Genomic DNA, 22779 nt, shown 5'->3' with positions numbered 1-22779 from the left:
CATTCCTCCACCAGCCCTACGGGCCACTGAGGTGCAAACCTGGTTTTTGCTTTTGTCAACAGTTTGGGAAAATTTGTTATGACATAAAACTTCCCTCCTCCCACACACTGTTCATGAACGATTCCCCCCAAATCTCCCAACTAAAACTGAAAACTTGCCCCTCTTATCTCTTCTTACCAGCTTGATCCTGTCTTCACAACGCAGAAGGTTGATCATTACTTGAAGGTGTTGGGGCAAGTCACCTGTTGGATCAACAAGGAAAATATCTAAAGCTCATCTATCTACTTTCTAGGCAGGAATCTATGTGAGACAGACTTTGAGGGCCGTTAGAAGTGAAAATTACCTAAATCGCAGGAGAAACATCACAAAAATGTACAATTTCCATTTCTTTTGCTCCACTCCTGAACATTGTGTAATAAGGGTGGCTTAGACACAGCTTACTGTCGAGCTTTGAATAGTTGTTTTCATTTTCTGAAATACTTGCCACATAGGTTTTGTATACAAAATTTGGAAGATACAGACAAGCCTAGAGAAAAATCTTCTTTCATTCAAGCAACCCTGGCTTTTCAGGGTAGGGCAGTAGGAAGTAGAGACACTGTTGGAGTAAGGGATTTGTTAAGAGTGAGCCAGACAGGAGTCCCCGGGTGGCACAAGTGGTTAAGAGCTCAACTACTAGCTGAAAGGTTGGTAGTTCAAACCCAGCCAGTGGTGTCTCGGAAGACAGTCCTGGTGATCTGCTTCCGAAAGGTCACAGTCTTGAAAACCTTAGGGAGCAGTTCTGCCCTGCACACGTGGGGTCACCATGAGCCGAAATGGCGCCATGGCACCCAACAACAACAGCCTGAGAGAAGGACTGGGGTTATGGACATCACTTTGCCTCTTTAAACTTTTCTGCATTCTTCTGTAAGAGGAAGATATTATTTCTATAACCCAGGGCAAACAGTGGGAGAGAGCTGTGGCAACAGTCTGCCTCTATAAAGATTTACAGCCTTGGAAACTCCTCAGGGCAGCTCTACTTTGCCCTACAGGGTCCCTACGAGCCAGCAGTGGGTTTTGGAGCGGGTTTGGGGTGGAAACATGTTTAAATGACTACAGATAGCAGCTACATGGGTGCCTGTCTTGGTCATCTAGTCCTGGTCTAACAGAAATACCACAAGTGGATGGCTTTAACAAAGAGAAATTTATTTCTTCACATTAAAGTAGGCTGCAAGTCCAAATTCAGGGTGTCAGCTCCAGGGGAAGGCTTTCTCCCTCTGTTGGCCTTCTCATCAATCTTCCCCCGGACTAGGAGCTTCTCTGCGCAGGGACCCTGGGTCCAAAGGACACGCTTTGCTCCTGGCACTGCTTTCGTGGTGGTATGAGGTCCCCCTGTCTCTCTGCTCACTTCTCTCTTTTATATCTCAAGAGATTGCCTCAGGATACAATCCAGCCTTGTAGATTGAGGCCTGCCTTACTAACGCAACTGCTGCCCATTCTCCCTCATTAACATCATAGAGGCAGGATTTACAACATATAAGAAAATCACACAATACCGGGAATCACGGCCCGGCCCAATTGATACACACGTTTTGGGGGACATAATTCAATCCATGACAGTGCCCTTTTGAGTAGAAAGCAATTTATCATTTTCTCTTTTTTTGCTAAAACATTATGTACTTTTTTTTTTGTTATTTAAAAGAGGTAGTAATCTAGAGAGGCGGCTCTCAAACTTCTCTAAGCTGCCTCAAGAGATGCCTCTGGGCTGCAGTGAGGGAAGGACAATTTCTTAAAGCAGGTAAGTCTCCGCAGCCAAGCAGAAGCCACCTAACTGAAGAAGGGCTGAGCGGTCCAGGCAGAGGGGCCGCTGCAACAGAGGTGCAGCATTAGTAAGCAGCATAGCAGGTGTGCTCCACAGGGTTTTTAATGGCTGATTTTTCAGGAGTAGATTGCCAGGCCTTTCTTCTGAAGCACCTCTGGGTGGACTCAAACCTCCAACCTTCCGGTTAGTAACTGAGTGAGTTAATCATTTGCACCACCCAAGAACTCTGACACACACAGGGTCGCCATGAGTTGCAACTGAGTCGATGGCAACTGGTTTGGGGGCAGTGGTGGTTCAGCAGTAGAATTCTTGCCTTCCATGAAGGAGACACAGGTTCGATTCCCGGCCAATGCACCTTATGTGCAGCCACCACCTGTCTGTCAGTGGAGCCTTGCACGTTGCTATGATGCTGAACAGGTTTCAGTGGAGCTTCCAGACTAAGACAGATGAGGAGGAAGGGCCTGGAGATCTACTTCCAAAAATCAGCCAACAAAAACCCTATGGATCCCAACAGTTCCATCCACAGCCCATCATGGAGATGACGCGGGACTGGGCAGCATTTCATTCTGTTGTGCATGGGGGCCAACTTGACCTGACAGCAACTAACAGTAAACACATAGCAGGTGTGGCTCTAATGCAGACTTTTTCCTGTCTTATACTTTTTATTGAATGCCTGCATGGGTTTCTTTCTGAAGAAAATATTCAGCAAAAAAATGCTGATCTAGAAGGTCTAAGGATTAACTCGTAGAAAATCTGTATCAAATACAATTTTGTGAAACACCCCCCCAAAGAGAATTCTCTTTTAAAAAATTACCCTATAGATCATAATTAGAACCCCAGAAGGATCAATGTTGCTTGTATACTCAAATTCTCCAAAAGGAAAATGCTGTGTTTGCTCCTCTTATAAAAGCATCTTTTTAATTTTAAGGCAGCATGACACGGAATGCACAAACTGCACCTCCTGCCCCAGAAAGGAATCAGATCCTCAGAAACTTGCCCATCTTATCAGTTCTCACCAGTGATAGGATTCCACAGTGTAAAACACTGTATGTTGGCACCACCTTCTGTCAGGAATACCTTGGAAACAGTGGTTCACAAAGCAGGACAGGGAGCTTGTCGTCCCCCTTCCCACACCCAAATGGCACCCTCACCTGTTGTGTAACCAGCACCACTGTGGCAAACAACCACCCCAGGTTGGCTCTTAACCTACCACCATTCCACCTCAGATCACAGGATAGCCCAGAAGAAAGCAAAAAAACAAATTCCTTGTCTGATAAATGCTGCAATGACAGGGACATTTTCCACACAGACTTCCTTCTGTGGGATTGTTGGCTGAGGTGTGGAACTGCTCACACACAGAAATCCCAGCCCGTGTGGCATCCACACCAGGCTCTGTAGTTGTGGTGGTCACTCAGCATGGACATGCAGGGCCCACGGTGCCTTCCCCAGGGTCACTGACTGCCACACTTGGACAGCTGGTGGCCTCGGCCCTCCTGAGCTCACCCTCGTCCACACCTCGAGGGCACAGAGCCAATCAGCCAGTGCTTTCCTCCTCCTTTCTGGCCCATTCCAGAGATATGTTGTTGTTACTAGGTGCCGTCGAGTCAATTCCGACTCATAGCGATCCCACAGGACAGAGGAGAACTACCCCATAGGGTTTCCAAGGAGCGGCTGGTGGATTCGAACTGCCGACCTTTTTGGTTAGCAGCTGAGCTCTTAATAACCACTGCGCCACCAGGGCTCCTCCAGAGATACAGGAACAGGCTTTACTAAGGATTTTTACAAAGTGGTTTTGCACTTTCCCAAGCTCACACTCACTAAAATATCCTTTGAAATAAATGAGAATGATGAGACATTGTAAAAAATGTAACCAGTATCACTGAATAATTAGTGTAGAAAATTGTTAAATGGGAAACTAATTTGCTGTGTAAACTTTCACCTTAAACACAATAAAATATTATTAAAAAGAAAATCTCCTTTGAATTAAAGGAAGGAAACACGTTACATCTAGTGAACACTGAGCATTCCCTTTGTTGTATGTGTTATGGTTAAACAAGAAGGACGGCTAAATTCCCAATAGTGCAGAATCACTGGGAAATTCAAGAAGGAAGGTTGTGCTAACAGCTTACTGCACTAGAAGTCACTGTAGTAATAATTATAGCTACCACATACTGAGTACTTATTATGAGGTATGCATATTATATGCATAATTCTTAATTTCCATAAGACTGTGTGAGGTACCAGTATTTGAAGCCCATTTTAAAGACTAGGAAACTGAGGCTAAAGAGACGTAGGATAAGGTGACTATGCCTGCTTAGTAAGTTGTAGAACTGGGACCAGAAGCCAGGTCCATCCTAACTTCTACAAAGCAAATATTTTTTTCACAAATCATCCTGTCTCCTTGTGCCAGAGGATAATTTCTTAGCTTCTAACAGACTTAAATCTTGATGATAAATATCAGTATGTGAAAATATTGATTGCCTTGCTGTTTGTTATAAATCGTAAGACATGAAATTCTAACCTAAGCACTCAGATCCAAAATGAGGCTGGGTAACTTTGGGTTCAGCAAACAAAGTGATTACAGGTGGAAGAAAGCAGGCCCATTGCTCGCTGGTTTCACCTGTGATTCTGAAAGTCAAAAGCTCTTCCAGCTCTCAGACATTCAAATGTGCTGCCCATCCCTCCCTCGACAGGCTATGGCCTTTCCCAAGATTCACTGGTGCGCAAATGCTTTTTGAATTCCTCTTTCCAAGTTGCCTTCAGTTTCAGCGGCAAGCCACCTAAGAAAACCAGTCCTATTACTTTACAGGCATTTCTGATTTGTTTGCTTTTTGACCTAGACTAATACTCAGTTTGGTACTTTTTGTTACTATTGTCCACTTCCAAGAACCAAATCCACCATTAAAGGAGAAAGATTTCCCACCTCAGTGGATGCTCTTAGAGTGCCTGTCAAAGGCCCTTCAAGAAATTCCCCAAGTGGAAGTTTTCTAAGTGCTCAGAGAAATGAGAGTCCCTAGACTAGGTATACAGCACCCCTGGGTGGTCATTTTCAAAGGGACCAAAAACCAAAAAACCAAACCCGTTATCATCGAGTGGATTCCAACTCATAGTGACCCTTTAGGACAGAGTAGAACTGCCTCATTGGGTTTCCAAGGGGCAGATGGTAGATTTGAACTGCTGACCTTTTGGTTAGCAGCCGAGCTCTTAACCACTGCACCACCAGGGCTCCTTCAAGGGGACAGCCTCTGGCTATTATGTGCTCTGGTGCCTTTGTTAAGAAGTCAGACTGTAACTTAAAATCTGCAGTCAACCAAGGGATACACTGAGTGTAGGAAATCTTTACATCCAGACAGGACACTGCTGGCCACCTTATTCCCATGCAGACACGCCTGGTTCAAAAGGCAACCAGACTCACTAGCTCCTAGTACCACCTGGAAGAAAGCACCTAGGCCTCTACCTGCCCCAGTAACGACAAACCTGGATTCCACTAGTTCTCTGGCCTCGAAAACCAGCAAGTTGCTCACCAATAGTGGAAGGTTCCTCTGTTGCACAGAAAGTAAGTTCCGACTTAAGCATATCAACCAAGAGCCATCACCTGCATGCTTGTGCGGATGCTGAAGACTCCGCTGGCCTTGAGGGCTGTTTCCCTGTTGTAGGAAGAGGGCTGCTCCTTTCACCATGAAAAAGCTCTCACTTAAGCTGGGAAGGAACAAAACCAGAGCACGGTTAGTCAGGAATTCAGACAGCAAGATGGACAAAGACTTGCTGCAAAGGAAAACCATAAGAGGGGACAAATGGCATGGAAAATGCAAATAGAATGAAATGGGTTTTAATAATAATTGCACATCATACTTTTCCCAAATCTTTGCTAAAAGCTTGCTGTTGGACAGCGTGCATGATGAAATAACGTTGTTGTTGTTGGGTGCTGTCGAGGCAATTTCGACTCATAGCAACCCTCTGTGATAGAGTAGAACTGGGTTTTCTTGGCTGTAATCTTTACAGGAGCAGATCGCCAGGCTTTTCTCCTGCAGAGCCACTGAGTGGGTTCGAACTGCCAACCTTCGGTTAGCAGCCAAGCATGTAACTGCTGCGCCAGCAGGGCTCCTTGATGAGATAATGCTTTTGCTAAAACACCCAAAGTTATTTCTGGGCTCTACCAGGACCATGCAAAAGGAGCTCACTGTGATCCGGCCTCGTCCAGAAACAGAGAACAACTCTCTGGTTGGGAGACCGTGATCTGCTTTGTGAATTTTTCATACTCTTGCTGTTGATCTTTGTTTCCAACTCCCTGACTTTTTGTTTGTTTCGTTTCTTATTAAACTTGTATAAAATGCTGAGACAGTGCTTGGCACATAAGTTCTTTTTTTAAAAAATAATTTATTTTGTTTTTGTGGTTGTTGAAAACATATGCAGCAGAACATACACCGATTCAACAATTTCTATACGTACAATTCAGTGACACTGATTATATTCTTCAAGTTGTGCAACCATTCTCACCCTCCTTTCCTAAATTGTTCCTCCACCACTGATATAAACTCACTGCCCCCTAAGTTTCCTATCTAACCTTTCGAGTTGCTGTTGTCAATTTGATCCTATATAGATAGTTCTTTTAAAAAACAGAATGCTCAAGGTAGACATTCTTTACTAATTAAGCTATTGTTTCGTTTAAAGAAGACTTCAGGAGACATTTTTGGTTTAAGGTTTAAAGATTATCTCAAGGCAATAGTTTTGGGGGTTCATCCAGCCTCAATGGCTCCAGAAAGTCCCTGACTTTTACCAATCTCAATGTTTCTTGGTGCTTTTCCTTGATGAAATACAAGGGAGATGAAATGACATTTTCACTCTTTGTTTGCATGTTAAGGAAAGCTACTGCCCTTATGATTTAACTTAGAGTGGCTCTGTCCACTATTCCTGCAGAAAAGCAAAGGTGGCCCAATGAATCTCTCAGTGGAATGAATCTTTGGCCTTTGTTATTGTAACTAGCAATAGCATCTATATTCAACCTACCATATTTTTAAAATTATAATTAAAAAAATTTTCACTTTCAAGGAAAATCTTTAGCTTATGCAGAAATTAAGATTGTATAAAAAGAGAAGCCTTCAGCTATTAATTACTACCAATTATTAAAAAATACTATCAACTCTGAACATTACCCATAAGATACACCAAAATGTTAATGGTGGTTCTCTGGGGGTTGAACTACCTGTTATGATTTTCTTTCTGCTTCTTAGTATTTCCCAAATGTTCTATATTGAGCAAATATTAACTTTCTTAGATGACTATTTCTGATTTTCCAAGAAAACACATACTATATAATGGCAAAAAGTACAGTAAAAAGTATTTTTATTTTTACTAATTTTGTGGAAGATCACACATCAAATTATAGGGAACTGTAAAAATAATTAAATCCCTCTCGAGCAACTAAGCAACATACAAATGAAGGGAAAATCTCTAAGAAAGAAAAGTAAATTTTTTTTTTTTTTGGTAAAATAGAACTCTAGACTTAAGCAAAGAGAGTCCAAACAAAACTACAAGGGTTTTTCCTGTGATATAAAAACCAAGCAAGATCACCTATGTCCCAGACATCTAAAATTAGTAGTTAAACATCCTAATTCTGGAATAAAAAACTCAGCTAAATGTAAACTTTCACTTCAGGTGCTAGGAAAACACACCATAGGAACTAGCATTTAAGTTAGCCAAATCGGGAAAACTGTGATCTTCTACAATGTTAAGTCCACAATAAAATCTATTAAGTTGTTTGAATTCTCTTGCTACAGATAGTGTCTGTTCAAATACTAAATGGTAAGGTTCTCTTACTGAGAACTGGTCTTGTTCTATAATGCTAAGACTTCACATCTGTTTAGCACTTCTTCATCTACGCTCTCCAACATGCTGCCAATCTATCCTGTCCACTCTTGTGTGCTGTTAAGTTGATTTCGACTCACTGCGACCCCACGTGACAGAGCAGAACTGCCCTATAGGGTTTCCTAGGCTGTAATCTTTAATGGGAAGGAGCCCTGGTGGCATAGTGGTTAAGCGCTCAGCTGCTAACCAAAAGGTCAGCAGTTTGAACCCACCAGTCATTCCGCAGGAGAAAGATGTGACAGTCGGCTTCCATAAAGATTACAGCCTTGGAAACCCTATGGGGCAGTTCTACTCCGTCCTATAGGGTCGCTATGAGTCAGAATCAACTCGATGGCAACGCGTTTGTTTTTTTTGTTTAATCTTTACGGGAGCAGATCGCCAGGTCTTTTCTCTAGCGGAGAGGTTGGTGGGTTCGAACGGCCAACCTTTCAGTTAGCCACTTAACCACTGCTCCACCAGGGCCCCTTCCACTCTATTACAGCTGTATATTTGTGCTGTAAGTTTCAAGGGCTGAGGAGCTCAGGATTATAAATAATGAAAGAAATGAGAAGCACCCTTTCTTTGCAGTCTCACCCTCGCCAGGGAAAGTGAAAAGCTCTTTAGCACCCACCTGGCCAGTCTAAGATTCAGGCTGTCTTTTAGCAGGTTGCAGAACCACCTAACACCCTTCCCTTCCACTCCCAGACCTTGTCTTCCTCTCCTTTCTTTGAATTTTACAACCAAGTTGGTTTTCAGAATTCTTCTGTTTTAGACACAGATTAAACCAAAAAAAAAAAAAAAAAAAAAAAAACCTGTTGCCGTCGAGTCAATTCCGACTCACAGCGACTCTACAGGACAGACTGCCCCATAGGGTTTCTAAGGAGCGGCTGGTGGATTCAAACTGCCGGCCTTTTGGTTAGCAGCTGAGCTCTTAACCACTGCGCCACTAGGGCTACAGAAACAGATTACTTACTACTTATTCTTATCAAAACTTGAAAGGGACTACAAAATACATGAAACTTAAAACAACAATCTGTTCATTGAAGCAGCTGGGGAAATCTTTCCAAGGCAACACTAATCTCTTTTGTTCATGAGTTTTTTTAAAAAAGGCGGGGAGGGGAGGGGTGGAACCCATAGTGACCAGAAACTCAAGCGGTATGGAAATAGCCTACCACTAACGTGGCCTTTGCCTTGGAAATCACAGGCAAAAATCTCCCCTTAGTGTCCCTTACATTTCCTTTGGAAAAAAGAACAATGCGAAAGAGGGGGCAAGTTTTATCCCACAATCACTTACAAGGCCAGTTGTTCCTCAGTATTCCTGGGGCTGATAAGAATCAGTGCCTTCACCCCTACATACGAAGTCAGGGGGACTGTATTGATCAGGGTCCTGGAGCATTTTGCCTCTGTTCTCCTCATGACAACCGGGAACAGGCGTTTACTGCAAAGAGCAAGAGTCCAAGCTGCAGGGAAGCCCGAAGAGCACATTATCCAAAGCTGTGTGAGATCAGCCTGTGCCTTGGGAATACAGTAAGCGGATACGGCGGGAGGACAACCACACAAGATGACTCTTGGGGCTGAGATGCATGGGGGTGGGTGGGTGGGAGGCCACAGAACACAGTCACAGGACTTATGAAAACAAGATGCAGAGATTGTTGGTGACCTTGTTTCCCGTCTTTGGGACTGAGTTCACTGCAGGCCCAGATCCCCACGTGCCCTCTGGGTGGCTGACTCAAACACCGCTTCCCATGCCAGGACGTCATGTGGTTCCCTTCGCCAGGACCCCGATTCATCAGTCTCAAAGTGCCCCACTGGGGCAGTCCTTTAAGAACCCATGTTGGTGATGACACACACACACTTTGTTCATGTGGCAGATCTTAGGTACTCGGGGCAAGGAAATACAAACCACCCTCCCAGCTCCAGAAAAGCCAGCCTTCCCACAAAGAGTTTTAGCCTCTTAAAGACTGAACAAAGTTACAGAAAGGCAGCTGGGTGGCGCAAATGGTTAAGCGCTTGACTACTAGCTGAAAGGCTGGTGGTTTGAATCCATCCAGAGGCATCTTGGAAGACAGCCCTGGCGATCTGCTTCTGCCAAGAAAACCCTACAGGGTAGTTCTACTCAGCAGACATGGCGTTGCCACAGGTTGGAATCAACTTGATGGCAATTAACAACAACAAAGTTACAGAAAGTCAGGCCTAACCAGTAACACCAAACCCACTGCCACTGAGTCAACTCCGACTCATGGCGACCCCACGTGTTACAGAGCAGAACTGAGCTCCATCGGGTTTTCTTGGCAGTAATCTTTATGGAAGAAGACTGCCAGGCCTTTCTTCTGTGGCGCCACTGGGTGGCTTTGAACCACCAACGTTTCAGCCAGTAGTCGAGCGCAAACCATTTGTGCCACCCGGGGACCTTTTAAGGTCAGACCCAGAAGAAAAAAAAACTGAAATGTTTTTCTCTATGGCTTTAAGAAAAATCCTGATGAAGGGAAAAAAAAAAATTTAGCTGTGGCCCTCCCTACCCCAGCTCCATCCTCAATGCTTTTATTTTCGCATTACAAATACATTCTCAGGCACTGGTTACTGCCATTTTGGAAGATGACCCAAGATTAAAGTTACTACAAAGCATTGAAGACAGACAAAAACCTCAATCAATACTCCTCAAAAAACCCCAACTCTCAGAATATAAACAGCCAGTGTCATCCAGAAACCAATACATGGTAGGAAAACAGAAATCAGCGGTGGTGATACATACTAATTTGAGCTGGAAACTTCTGAAGAGGAGAAGTACTGAGCTGGCTGGAGGAAGACGCAGAAAGGCAGTGAAATAAAAAAAGGTTCATGGCTGCCGTGTCCACATCCTTACCGCCACCTCTAGCTGCCCCTGGAGCCCCGGCCCTCCATTCCCGTCGGGAAACTGGAGAGGCCAGGAGACGGCTGGTGGGTCCTACAGCAAGGAGCAGGGAAGTCTCTGGTCGGGTGATGTTCCCACCCAAAGAGCAAATGGCTCTTGTGGAACTCTCGTCTTCCCCTGATATTTCGGCTTAAAAAGGCCCTTGTCTTGGCACATCCTAATGAAAGAAGGCCATTCAGAGGGAACAAAACAGCTGAAGTTCCCTAATCACTCTACTCCTACAGGCTTTCTTGTGGGCTTAGGAATAAGCCATGGGGTGTGGATCAGGGACTGTGAGGGCAAACAGCTGGCCGACAAGGAGTGAACCCCAAGCAAGGAGGACTCCATTCGTTTACATCGGTATGTTGAATGACTTCTCTTTCAAACCACCCTCCATTCACCCAACACCGACCCAGTGATGTGGGCAGCTGCCACAATTAGTTCTTCGGCATTTTCAAAGCACTTTTACATTCTGAAAATTCTGGGTCGTGTTAATAGCTATTTGAAGAGGCAAATCAGACATTCCAGGTAGAGGTGACCATACGTGCTAAATGAGGAGCTTTGAGAGATGCCAGTGCCAAGGCAGCCCAGGCTGCAAACGGAAAGCAGGTCCAGATCCTGAAGGACTCAGGACATGATCCCAGAAGCCACTCGGATGGGATGGAGCCAGCCGGGAGCCTTCTGTGTTTTTAACGCTTCTCTTCAGCCCAGTTGTGAAATAAATTAAGGATATGAATCACCATAATGCAAGGCAGAATGGAATAAGAATCCTAGGAGAGAAACCCTGCTAGAGTACAGAAAAGAGAGGAGAGGGCATCTGAGGATTCTGGAACATTCCATGGAGGAGGCAGCCCTGAGTAGGGACTTCTGGAAAAGCCTTGTCTGGAAGCTTCCCTAGCTCCCAACGAATATTAATCCCACAAAAGGATTACATGAGATGTGCGGTACAATTATTCTCATTTTGCAGTTGGGGAAACTGTAGCTTTACATCTTTAGAGGAGACTAGACCCATGCCTACGTGTCCCAAGCCCATGTTCCTAATCCCCAGAATGCTGTTCCTACTTGTCCAGAGTGAAGATCAGAACCCTCATCTGGCTGTCCCCTCTGCCTGAGTGCCCTGATGGCTAACTGCAGTGCGGCTGCTTGGGTTCCACTAAAGCACGTGTCATTCCAAGGTCAGGGTACAGACTCTGTCTTCAGGCCTTCTTCCCAAACCCAAATGCACCATGCATGGGAAAGAGCAAGAAGGAAAGATTCAGGAAAACAGAACTTGAGGAAGAGAAGCCTTAGCATCAGAATTCTCCCAACAGCCCATGAGGCAATCCAAAGGGTTGCGGGACCCACCGTAATCACCCTGACCATCGCAGTTATGGGGCAGGAGACTATTCGATCACTGGGGATTGAATGGGAATTGGAGGAGGACCTCTGTGAGCCACACAGCCACGTGGGCCAAGAAGCTGCTTTGCAGCCAGGTTTCTCATCATCAGGACTATCACTTACTGAGCACAGCAGATCGAACCACCAGCCACTCCATAGCAGAAAGATGTGGCAGTCTGCTGCCATAAAGATTACAGCCTTGGAAACCCTATGGGGCAGTTCTACTCTGCCTTATGGGGTCGCTGTCTAAGTTATCTAGTGCTGCTACAACAGAAATACCACACGTGGGTAGCTTTACCAAACATAAATTTATTCTCTCACAGTTAAGGAGGCTAGAAGTATGAATTCAGGGCACACCAGCTCCAGGGGAAGAATTTCTCTCCTTGTCAGCTCTGGGGGAAGGTCCTTGTCATCAATCTTCTCCTGGTCTAGGAGCTTCTCAGCATAGGGAACCCAGGTCCAAAGGATGCGCTCTGCTCCTGCCTCTTCTTGCGTGATGGAAATGAGGTTCCTCTCCTCTCTGTTCACGTCTCTCTTTTATATCTCAAAAGACACTGATTCAAGATACAACCTAAACCTGTAGATTGTGTCCTGCCTCATTAACATCATGGAAGTTAGGATTTACAACACACAGATAATTACGTCAGATCATAAAATGCATGTCAACCACGCATTACTGAGAACCACTGCCTAGTCAAATTGACACACATTTTAGGGAGACAAAATTCAATCCATAACATGCCACTGTTTGGCCCCCCAAAATTCACGTCCTTGCCACATGTAAAACATTTTCACTCCATCATACCATCCCAAAAGTCTTAAATCAACTCCAAGTCCAAATTCCATCCTGGGGCAAAATTCCTCTTCATTGGTGTAATCTACAAATTATCTGCTTCCAAAGTACAATGGTGGAACATGCACAAGGTAGACATTTCCATTACAAATAGGAGAAATTAGAGGGAAAAAAAGAAATAACAGGCACCAAACAAGTAAAAAACCCAGCAGAACAATTCACATTAGCTCTCAAGGTTTGAAAATAATCCTCTGTTCTCTGAAACCATTTGGCAATGACCCTGCCTCCAGACTCTGGGTGTTGACCATACTCTCCAGATTCTGGGTGGAGGCCCCTTGGCCCGGGGCTTCAGCTCCGTCTTTCAGGCCCACTGGGACAGCAACTCTGCTCCCTCGGATACGTGTAGTTCCATTCTCCTAGTCCATCTGAGTGGCAACCCTACCTCCTCAGCCCTGGCAGGCCCGGTTCTTCTGCCCTTTGTGGATGGCAGCCCTGCCCCCTTGGCTTTGGGCAGCAGATCCAGCCCCATCCCCCGGCACTCGTGAATGGCAGCCATACACTCCGGAACTGAGTTGGTGTAGATATGACTCTTTGAAACCTAGGAGGCGTGGCCACACCCTTGGAAACCCCAGAGGTCATGGCCCCACCCTTTGAGACCCCAGAGGTCATGTCTCCACCCTTTTGAGACTGACGCAGCTCTGCTTCCCATGCTCCTTGTCTCTTCACCTTCTGCTTCCTGGTTCCTTAGCCTCTCAGCCCCTCGACCGTTTGGGCCACCCCAACCTCTGCCCTGCTCAGGCAAGTGTTACAAAGCTCTTTAGCTCTACCAGTAAGTCTGGAGGCACCCTACTCCGCCAGTAAGCCTCGGCCCAAAGGCACTCAGCTTTCTCACTCTGTGGGTTAGCAAGCCTCGCTACACCAATAAGTGCCCGGAGGCACCCCATTCCACCAGTAAGTCTACTGCATGAAGGCACTCAGCTCTCTCGCTCTGTGGGTCAGCTCCCACGGTCTCCTGGTTCTGCTGCCGCCCTTTCTCTGCTGCTGCTTCTTGCTGTCTGTGCCATCTCCGATGTTACAGCTCTCCTCACTTCCTTCTGAGCCCTCACCAGAACTGCCCTTATCGTGCATATTTCCACCAAGTCTCTTCAAGGCTTTTACTATTGGGCACTTAAAAATTCTTCCACAGTCTACCCATTACTCAATTATAAAATGACTTCCACACTTGTAGGTATCTGTCAGAGTAGCACCCCACTCCCATTACCAAATTCTGTCTCAGTTATCTAGTGCTGCTGTAACAGAAATACCACAAGTGGATGGCTTTAACAACAGAAATTTATTCTCCCACAGTTTAGGAGGCTAGAAGTATGAATTCAGGGCACCAGCTCCAGAAAAAGGATTTATTTCTCTGCTGGCTCTGGGGGAAGGTCCTTGTCATCAATCTTCCCTGGTCTAGGAGCTTCTCAGCATAGGGAACCCAGATCCAGAGGATGTGCTCTGCTCCTGGCTCTTCTTGTATGATGGTAAGGAGGTCTCTCTCCTCCTGCTCGCTTTTCTCTTTTATATCTCGAAAGACACTGACTCAAGATTCAACGTAATCATGTAGATTGTATCCTGCCTCATTAATATAACTGCCTCTAATCCTAATCTAAGATGGATGTATGTCTGGATGTGTGCCATGCCACTTAGAAATACAATTCCTTGAAGAACAGAAATAGTAGGTGTAGAAACATCATACTAGAGAATATTATGCTAAAGCTCTGCTTTTCAACTCTAGCTATTCATTCAAATAACCAATGAAACTTCTAAAACATACGCAAACCCAGGTCCAAACCAAAGAGATGCTAATTTGGAAAGTCTGTACCACATTTTTAGAAAAATTCCAGAGGCAGCTATCACTACTGAACGTTTTGATCAAAGATTCTATAGAAGAATCCTGATTAAAAGGAGAAAAACGCAGAACAGAATTTCAAATTCTCATGGAATCCAGACTTTCTGGAGCCATTAAGGCTGGATGAACCCTCGAAATTACCGCCCTGATATAATCTTTTAACCTTAAACCTTAAACAAAAATATTGCCTGAAGTATTCTTTATATCGAACAATAGTTTAGCTTAACTAGTAAAGACTATCTGCTTTGAGTACTGTGTTCTTTCAAAGAACTATCTAAACCAAACCCATTGCTGTTGTGTTAATTCCGATCATAGCGACCTTATAGGACAGACTAGAACTGTCCCCATAGAGTTTCCAAGAAGTGGCTGATGGATTCAAACTGCCAATCTTTTGGCTAGCAGCCAATGGGATCTAACTGACAATAGCAACTTGAAGGATTAGACAGGAACCTTAGGGGGCAGTGAGTTTATGTTAATGAGGGAGGAACAATTTGGAAAAGGAGGGTGAGAACGGCTGCATAACTTGAAGGGTGTAATCAATGTCACTGAACTGTACATGTAGGAACAGTTCAGTTGGTGTATGTTCTGCTGTGCATATTCTCAACAACAACAAAAAATAAAATAAATTAAAAAAAAAAAAAAGTTCCAGAGGTACTTCTGACACACAGCCAGGATTAAGAATCCCTGAACTTAATAACAGAAAACACAAAGAAAACTGGCTTCCCCATGGGTTTCATAACAATATCTGGCACATAGTAGGTGCACAATAAATGTTTTCTGCTGGTGAAATGACACCATCAGTTAAAAAAAACAAACAAACACGATCTTTTCAGAAGGGAAGTAACACAATTAGGTACAATGAAGGGAGGTCATGCTAGGTTCAAAAAACAAAATAATAGCCTCCTTTGGAAGCAGCAAAACAGTAGTCGGCTGGTAACTGCATGTGCCTATCTACCACCAAACACTTTCAGAGTCTCCAGAGTTCCTGCCTTATGAAAGATGCCCTGCATCATGATTATATGAGGTGATAACAAGAACAACAACAGCGAAGATCAGACTTTTGATAAGCTTTGCTGTTGACAAAGAATTCTGGAAAATTTTGACTCATTTGATCTTCATGAAACTCCAGGAGGTAGACGGAGCTGGCGTTATTATACTCATTTTACAGACAAGAAAACAGGAAGTTATTCCAGGGTATGATTTTAGGATTTCTGATACTACATCTCACAAAAAATAAAAGAATATGAGCCTAAAGTATAGGCCTTAAAACCACAACGAGCTGCTGTGGAGTCAGCTCCAACTCATGGCAACTCCACGTGTGTCAGAGTAGAACTGTGCTCCATCGGGTTTTCAATGCCTAATTTTTCGTAAGTAGATCACTAGGTCTTTCTTCTGAGGTGCCTCTGGGTGGACTCAAACCTTCAACCTTTTGGTTAGCAACCAAGCACATTAACTTTTTGGACCACCCAGGGACTCCACAGTCCCTAAAAAGGGTCCCAAATTAACTAGACTCGCTGAAACGAACTGAAATACTTTTTTTTTCATATATATATTTTTTTTTCCTTTTTTTTTTTTTATTGTACTTCAGGTGAAGGCCCACAGAACAAATAGTTTCTCATGAGACAGAAGTACACATGTTGTTCCATAACACTGGTCAACAACCCCACAACATATCAACCCTCCAACCTCTCAACCCCCCTTCCTTGGTGAAAATACACATAGCCAAAGATACACCATTTCAAAAATTTCCACATGCACAGTTCAGTGACATTGACCACGCTCTTTGAACTGTGCTGTCATTCTCACTTAAGATGAAGGCCCATAGAACAAAACAGTTTCTCACTCAACAGTCACTACAAATGTTGCCCTAAGACAATGGTCAACAATCTCACAACATATCAACAACATCCCTACTCAACCCTGGGTTCCCTATCACCAGCTTCCTTGTCCCCTTCCACTCTCTGGCCCCTGTCACTGGACTCCTGCACCTTGTCAGTCTCAGCTGGTTCTATGGGGCTGTCCACTCCCAGGCTGAACAGTGAACCTCGGAGGCAACTTCACCACTGAGCCAAAAGCGTGTCTGGGGGCCACACTCTTGGGGTCTCTCCAGTCTCCTCTAGGCCAGCAAATCTGGTCCTTCCCTTGTGAGTTAGAATTATGCTCCACATCCCTCTCCAGCCCTGTCCAAAACCCTCTGCTGTGATCCTGGTTACAGCAGTCAGCGGTGGTAGCCGGGCACCATCCAGCTGTACTGGACTCAGTCCAGAGAAGGCCCCGGCAGCCATGGACAACCAGTCCCTCGGACCAATCCTTTCCTTGTATCCTGTTCTCTTCACTCTCCCTTGCTCCCGAAGGCATGAGACCAGTGGAATATCTTAGACGGCCGCTCACAGGCCTTTAAGACCCCAGACACTACTCACTAAGGCAGAATGTAGAGCATTGTCTTTACAAGCCTTGTCATGCCAATTGAGCTAGATGTTCCCTGAGACCATGGTCCCCAGAGACCTCTGCCCAGCAATTCAGTCCCTCAGGGAGTTTGGACGTGTCCATAGGGCTCCCACGACCTTTCCTTGTACAAGTTGTGCTAGTCTCTCCTGTATTGTGTACTATCTCACCCTCCACCCAAGATACCACTTATCCATTATCTATTTAGTATTCCCGCACCCCCATCCCTGGCAACCAACAAAGACTGCGACACTCTGTGTGTGAACTCCTTCATGGGTTTTCACAATAGAGGTCTCATACAATATTTGTCCTTTTGTGATTGACTTATTTCACTCAGCATAATATCCTCCAGTTTCATCCATGCTATGAGATGGTTCACAGATTCATTGCTGTTCTTTCTCGTTGCATAGTACTCCATTGTGTGTATGTACCATAGTTTGCCCATCCATTCATCTGTTGATGGGCATCTAGGTTGTTTCCATCATCTTGCTACCGTGAACAATGCTGCCATGAACACAGGTGTGCATATGTCCATTCGAGTGACGACTCTTATTTCTCTAGGATATACTCCTAGGAGTGGGATTGCTGGATCGAATGGCATGTCTACCTCTAGCTTTCTGAGGAAGCGCCATATCATTTTCCAAAATGGTTATATCATTTTGCATTCCCACCAGCAGTGCACAAGTGTTCCGATCTCCCCGCAGCCCCTCCAACATTTGCTATTTCCAGTGTTTTTGGTTCGTGCCAGTAATGCCAGGGTGAGATGGCATCTCACTGTGGTCCTAATCCACATGTCTCTAATGGCTAGTGATGGCGAGCATTTCCTCATGTGTCCACTGGCCATTCGAATGTCCTCCTTGGTGAGAACTGAAATACTTTTACGTGAATACAATTAACCCTCAACTGTACACAGCTCTGCACAGTGATTATGAGTGGCCTGGGGTTCGTCAGGGGCCTTGATGGTAATTCTAGAACAAAAGAAGCTAATGTAAAGTTCTCACCACTGAAAAGACTGGTGCCAACAAGAACTCCAAAGAGGAGGTTCCATTAATTCAGTTTGATTTAACAAGTATTTGCGAATCTCTGTAGTGCCTGGTCAGTGCTAAGCCCTGGGAATTTGAAATGGAAGGGACTGGCTCCTGCCCTGGAGCAACATTACAATGAGTGGGTCAGACAGGCACAGGACAGGAATTCATTACAGTGCAGAAAAGCTCACAGTGGAAGAATGTATAGGGTGCTGCAGACACTCATGGAGGGACATCAAGCCCAGCCTGGGGGTTCAGGAAGGTCTCCTTGGAAGAAATGACACTAACTAAGCCTTGAAGGCTCAGTAAGCAAACAAAAGGGGAGTAGGAGGGAAGGGAGATTAGGTTCCTTGTACTCTAGAGTGAGCACAGGAGGATCTGGTCTCTGCTGTAAAAGGCCCCACTGTGATTCAGAAATGTCTATTCTGGTTTATAAGTCAGTTTCTTATAAGTTTGGCTAGCATACATTGGTCCCTCGGAACATGACCATCTCTGAGTGAACTAGTAATAATAAATTCAAGCCTCAGAACATGCCAAACTGAGAACCAAACCTCAGGCTTATGGTGGAGCCATCAAGCCTGTCAACCTAATGTTCTCAGCACCCAAATGCCTGGTACACTACTGGTGCTCAATGTGTCTTTTTAAAATAGCTAAATGATACCTTTAATCTGAATGGTGCTTCATAGTTTACAGAGAATTTGCCCCTACATTTTTTCACTTAATTCTTCTAATTCTATTCTTCTGATGAAACAACCAAGACTGAGGGAAGATAGGTGACAGGTCTGTTCATATGGCTAGTAAGTGGCAGAAGAGGGTTGAGGGCTCCAGGTACAGGCATCTCCTGCTATAGACCTATGCCAGAGGGCAGAATTATCCAAGCTGCAGCAACAGCAGCAGGTTGCACGCAGATAGCTCATCAGAGACAGATCTACCTCAAAACCACGAGTGCTGATTTAGATGGATTTAGAATCCCAGTCCTGGAAAGTGAAGTTTAAAGATGGGGGCAGTGGTGGTTCACTGGTAGAATTCTCACCTTCCATGTGAGAGATCCGGGTTCAATTTCCAGCCAATGCACCTGATGCATAGCCACAACCTGTCAGTCAGTGGAGGCTTGTGTGCGGCTATCATGTTGAGCAGGTTTCAGCGGAGCTGCCAGACTAAGAGAGACTAGGAAGAAAGGCCTGGTAATCTACTTCTGAAAAATCAGCTAGTGATAACCCTACGGATCACAGTGGTCCAATCTGCAATGGATCGTGGGGATGGAGCAGGACCAGGCACTGTTTAGGTCTGCTGTGCATGGAGTGGCCACGAGCCAGGGGCTGACTCCACGGTAGCTAACAACAAAAAAGAAGACTGAAGACTTACTTCTTGGACAGAGATTAGTTAAAGACTACAGGGGAAGACAGAAAATTCTTTCCATTGCTCTCCCAGTGGTGCTTCCCTCATTCTGAACTCACGCTCAAAAGTCACAAAGATCCCAAGGTGTAGCAAGATCTTGTTCTTTATTTTGTGCTTCACAGTATGATCTGGCAGGCTCTTGTTCCAAGCGCCATTCTTCAGCGTATAAGAAAGCAAGAAACTCTAGGGACACACCTGTCTGCCACAGCTCCCAAACTGTTCCCCTCCACACATAATGCTGAGAACAGGGAATTCCAGCTCTGCATGGCATTATACTTAGGAAAAGGGGTCACAGGCAAGAAATGCTGGCAGGGCTCATTACAAACGTCTTTGCTGCCGGGGCATGTATTGTTTGGCAAGAAGGCGTGGGCTTCTCTCAGAGAGAAGGAATGTCCAGAAGTATTTCAGACAGTAAGAGATAGTCTCTGAGCCAGCTACACAGCTCTCCTTCACACCAACGGGTGGGAGCAGCTGAATCTGCCAGCAAGCTTGCAAAAGCAGGATTCTTTCCCTGCATAAATGAGATAGCAAGCAATGTGCCTTAACTTGGCTCGACAAACCTTAGGACTGTTCCTTGATGGTCCCCATGGAGCAGAGAGCCAGCGCTGCCCTCCTCTGTGCCTCTGGCACCCCAGGCTCTAAGCCCTTAATGAGGGACAGGAGGTATAACGGCTACATTGTGCAGGGAAATGCAATGGCAGCAAATACAACCTAGCCAGCCAGAAATAACAGGCACACGAAGGAAATGTTTTTGAAACAACTCAGAAATTCCAAGAATGGACTGTCTTTCGACTGCCCCAGGTTCTTAGCCCTTTCCAGGGTACGCAGCCTCATCCCATAGTCATTAATCACAAGTCCTAACCTTTCAGGAGCCCCTTCCTTCCCAGTCCCCCAGTCTCCACCCAGGCAGGTGAGCCACACGCCCCCACCCAGCCCCACTGTGTGCCTGGCTCTGTGCTGGGTCCTCAGAGCAGCCCCCCAAGACAGCACCGACCGAGTGCGTGGGGATCTCTCTATCTGTGCTGCTCAGCATGGCCACACTAGTCATGTGTGCCTATTGAGCACCTGAAATGTGGCTAGTGTGACCGAGGACCTGCATTTGTCATTTTATTTAATTGATTTAAAATGGATTTTAATTAGCCACATGTGGCTAGCAACTACCATATTGGACAGTGCAGTTCCAGGGAGTTGCACGCGGCCTCTGCCTGGAGCCCACCCAGGTGGTTTCTAACCACTGCTCTCATTACATTAGTTCCCAGCTCAGAAACTTCCAAGGGTGCGACATTAGCTAGAGAACTCAGATTTCTTATGCTAGCTTTCTATGGTAGCCACGACAAGCCACTATATATCATTCATCTGACGCTCCCTGACTTCAAGGAGCTTATGATATAGTTGTTAGCCAGTCAATTCTGACTCACGGTGACCCCATGGGTGCACAGGATAACTGGTCCAGAGGGTTTTCAAGGCTGTGGCCTTTTGGAAGCAGGTGGCCAGGCCTTATGTCCCAGGTGCCTCTGGGTGGATGTAAACTGACAACCTTTCGGTTAGCAGTCCAGCACTTAACCATTTGCAACACCAAGGGACTCATGATATGGTCAGGAAAAGTATTTTATAAATAAAAGCCATCCTTATATTATCTCTCAGGCTCTCCTCGCTACCGCACTCCACGTGTTCTCTGCTCTGTCTCTAACTGCACGACTGTCCTCATACCCCAGGTCTCTGTTCACAGCCTTCTCCCTCTCCTGTCTGCCTACTCAAATCACGCCTATGGTTCAGTGTTCATCATTCTCTGGGAAGTCTTCTCATGTCCCCCTCGCCAGGTCTCCGCCCTTTCAGCCCTCTTGCATTTTGCAGATAAGGAAACTGAGAGCCTGGAGGTTAAGTTACTTGCCCAAGGTCATGTGCACCTAGAAAGTGGCAGGAATCCAAGCCTGTTGACTCCCACTCCTTATTCCCTGATCTATTCACCTATTAACAGGTGGTGAAGTTGTTATCTTCATGCCAGTGTATCTTAGCTTCACAATGGGACACAAGTTCAGAACATACATTAATTTTTTATAATCTCCTTCTGTGCCTGACATAGACTAGATTCTAAGTAAATACTGGTAGAACGAACAGACCGAGCCATCCTCCTCCACAGTCTCAAAGCACTCCACGACTAACTCACCTTGGCCATCTCTGAGCAGCTGGAACACTGGGCGCTCACCACACACAGGCGAGCTAGACACACAGGACTTAGCGTATAAATGCTGTAAGTGGAACTACAGTCACTCGGTGGTCAGATCTTGTTGGCAGCCAAGTGCTTCAAACAACAGCAACACCAGCGAAATTCTCCACATCAGCCTGAGCGTCTTAGAGCTAGGGCTATTACTTTTCCATCTCTGGGTCCCTCTTGGTGTCCAGAAGGCAATAAATGTTAACGCTAATAATAAACACCTTTGTTGAGTGTCACGCTAAGCATGTTATACTTGCTAACTAATTTAATCCTCGGCATAACCTTGTAACCCGCTGCTGTCAAGTCAGTTCCGACTCATGGCGACCCTACAGACAAAGTAGAACTGCCCCATGGGTTTCCAAGGAGCGGCTGGTGGATTTGAGCTGCCAACCTTTTGGTTAGAAGCCTGAGCTCTTAATCACTGCGCCACAAGGACTCCAAATATATCCTTGGCATATACCTACAAGTATTTAATATATGCAGAAACTAAGGTTCAGAGAGGTTAAGTTCACACAGTCAAGAAGTGGAGAAGCTGGGAGAGGACAAGAGGCAGTCTGATTCTGAAACTCTGGCTCTTAAACATCATACCACCTGCCGAGTTGACACTTTGGTAAAACACAGTATTCCCTTCCTCTTCCCCCTGCCTTCCCCAACAATTCAGTTCTAAAGCCATTTAGTGGGGCAGAGCAAGGTGGGTGTCCGAGCTGGGGAGGGGGTGTGGTGGCCCAGACTGGGGCTTCTCGTTGTGAGCAGGGTTAGGAGGGCGTTCTGCAAGAGACGGGTGGCAGCGGAGATGGGAGGCTGGTTATATACAGGGGGGTTATCAAACAAACATATTTTAAGAACAATGAGAGCCAGGTTTCCCAGTGTCGAGAAGGGAGCTACAAATATGGAAAGAGAGAACACTAGAATGAATCTTGTGATGCTGGACTGGAACTGAAGTTATTGGTTTCCGATAAGGTTAAATACAGATGCAAACATACACATGTATATGTGTGTGTATATATGTACATACTTACACATCTATATATACACATACATACAAACACATATTCCCTAATTCTGCCCATTGAGATTATCTGGGAACAGTGACACCCCGATAGCAA

General features: G+C 45.4%; 1 protein-coding gene across 1 annotated transcript in view; it reads right to left on the bottom strand.

Annotated features, from left to right (window-relative positions):
• The window catches only part of SSH1 (slingshot protein phosphatase 1), a 79260-nt gene that overhangs the window by 30880 nt on the left and 25601 nt on the right, over nucleotides 1–22779 (bottom strand). The window contains exons 3-4 of the mRNA XM_004378995.2: nucleotides 5394–5497; nucleotides 178–242 (exon numbers count right to left, since the gene is read on the bottom strand). Coding sequence (XP_004379052.1) covers nucleotides 178–242; nucleotides 5394–5497 — 169 coding nt within the window. The remainder of the gene's footprint in view (nucleotides 1–177; nucleotides 243–5393; nucleotides 5498–22779) is intronic.

Source organism: Trichechus manatus, unplaced genomic scaffold (genome assembly GCF_000243295.1).
Source record: "Trichechus manatus latirostris isolate Lorelei unplaced genomic scaffold, TriManLat1.0 scaffold00061, whole genome shotgun sequence".
Taxonomy (NCBI): domain Eukaryota; kingdom Metazoa; phylum Chordata; class Mammalia; order Sirenia; family Trichechidae; genus Trichechus; species Trichechus manatus.
The sequence above is the reverse complement of the archived record's forward strand: the minus strand, read 5'-3'. Positions and strand labels throughout refer to the sequence as shown.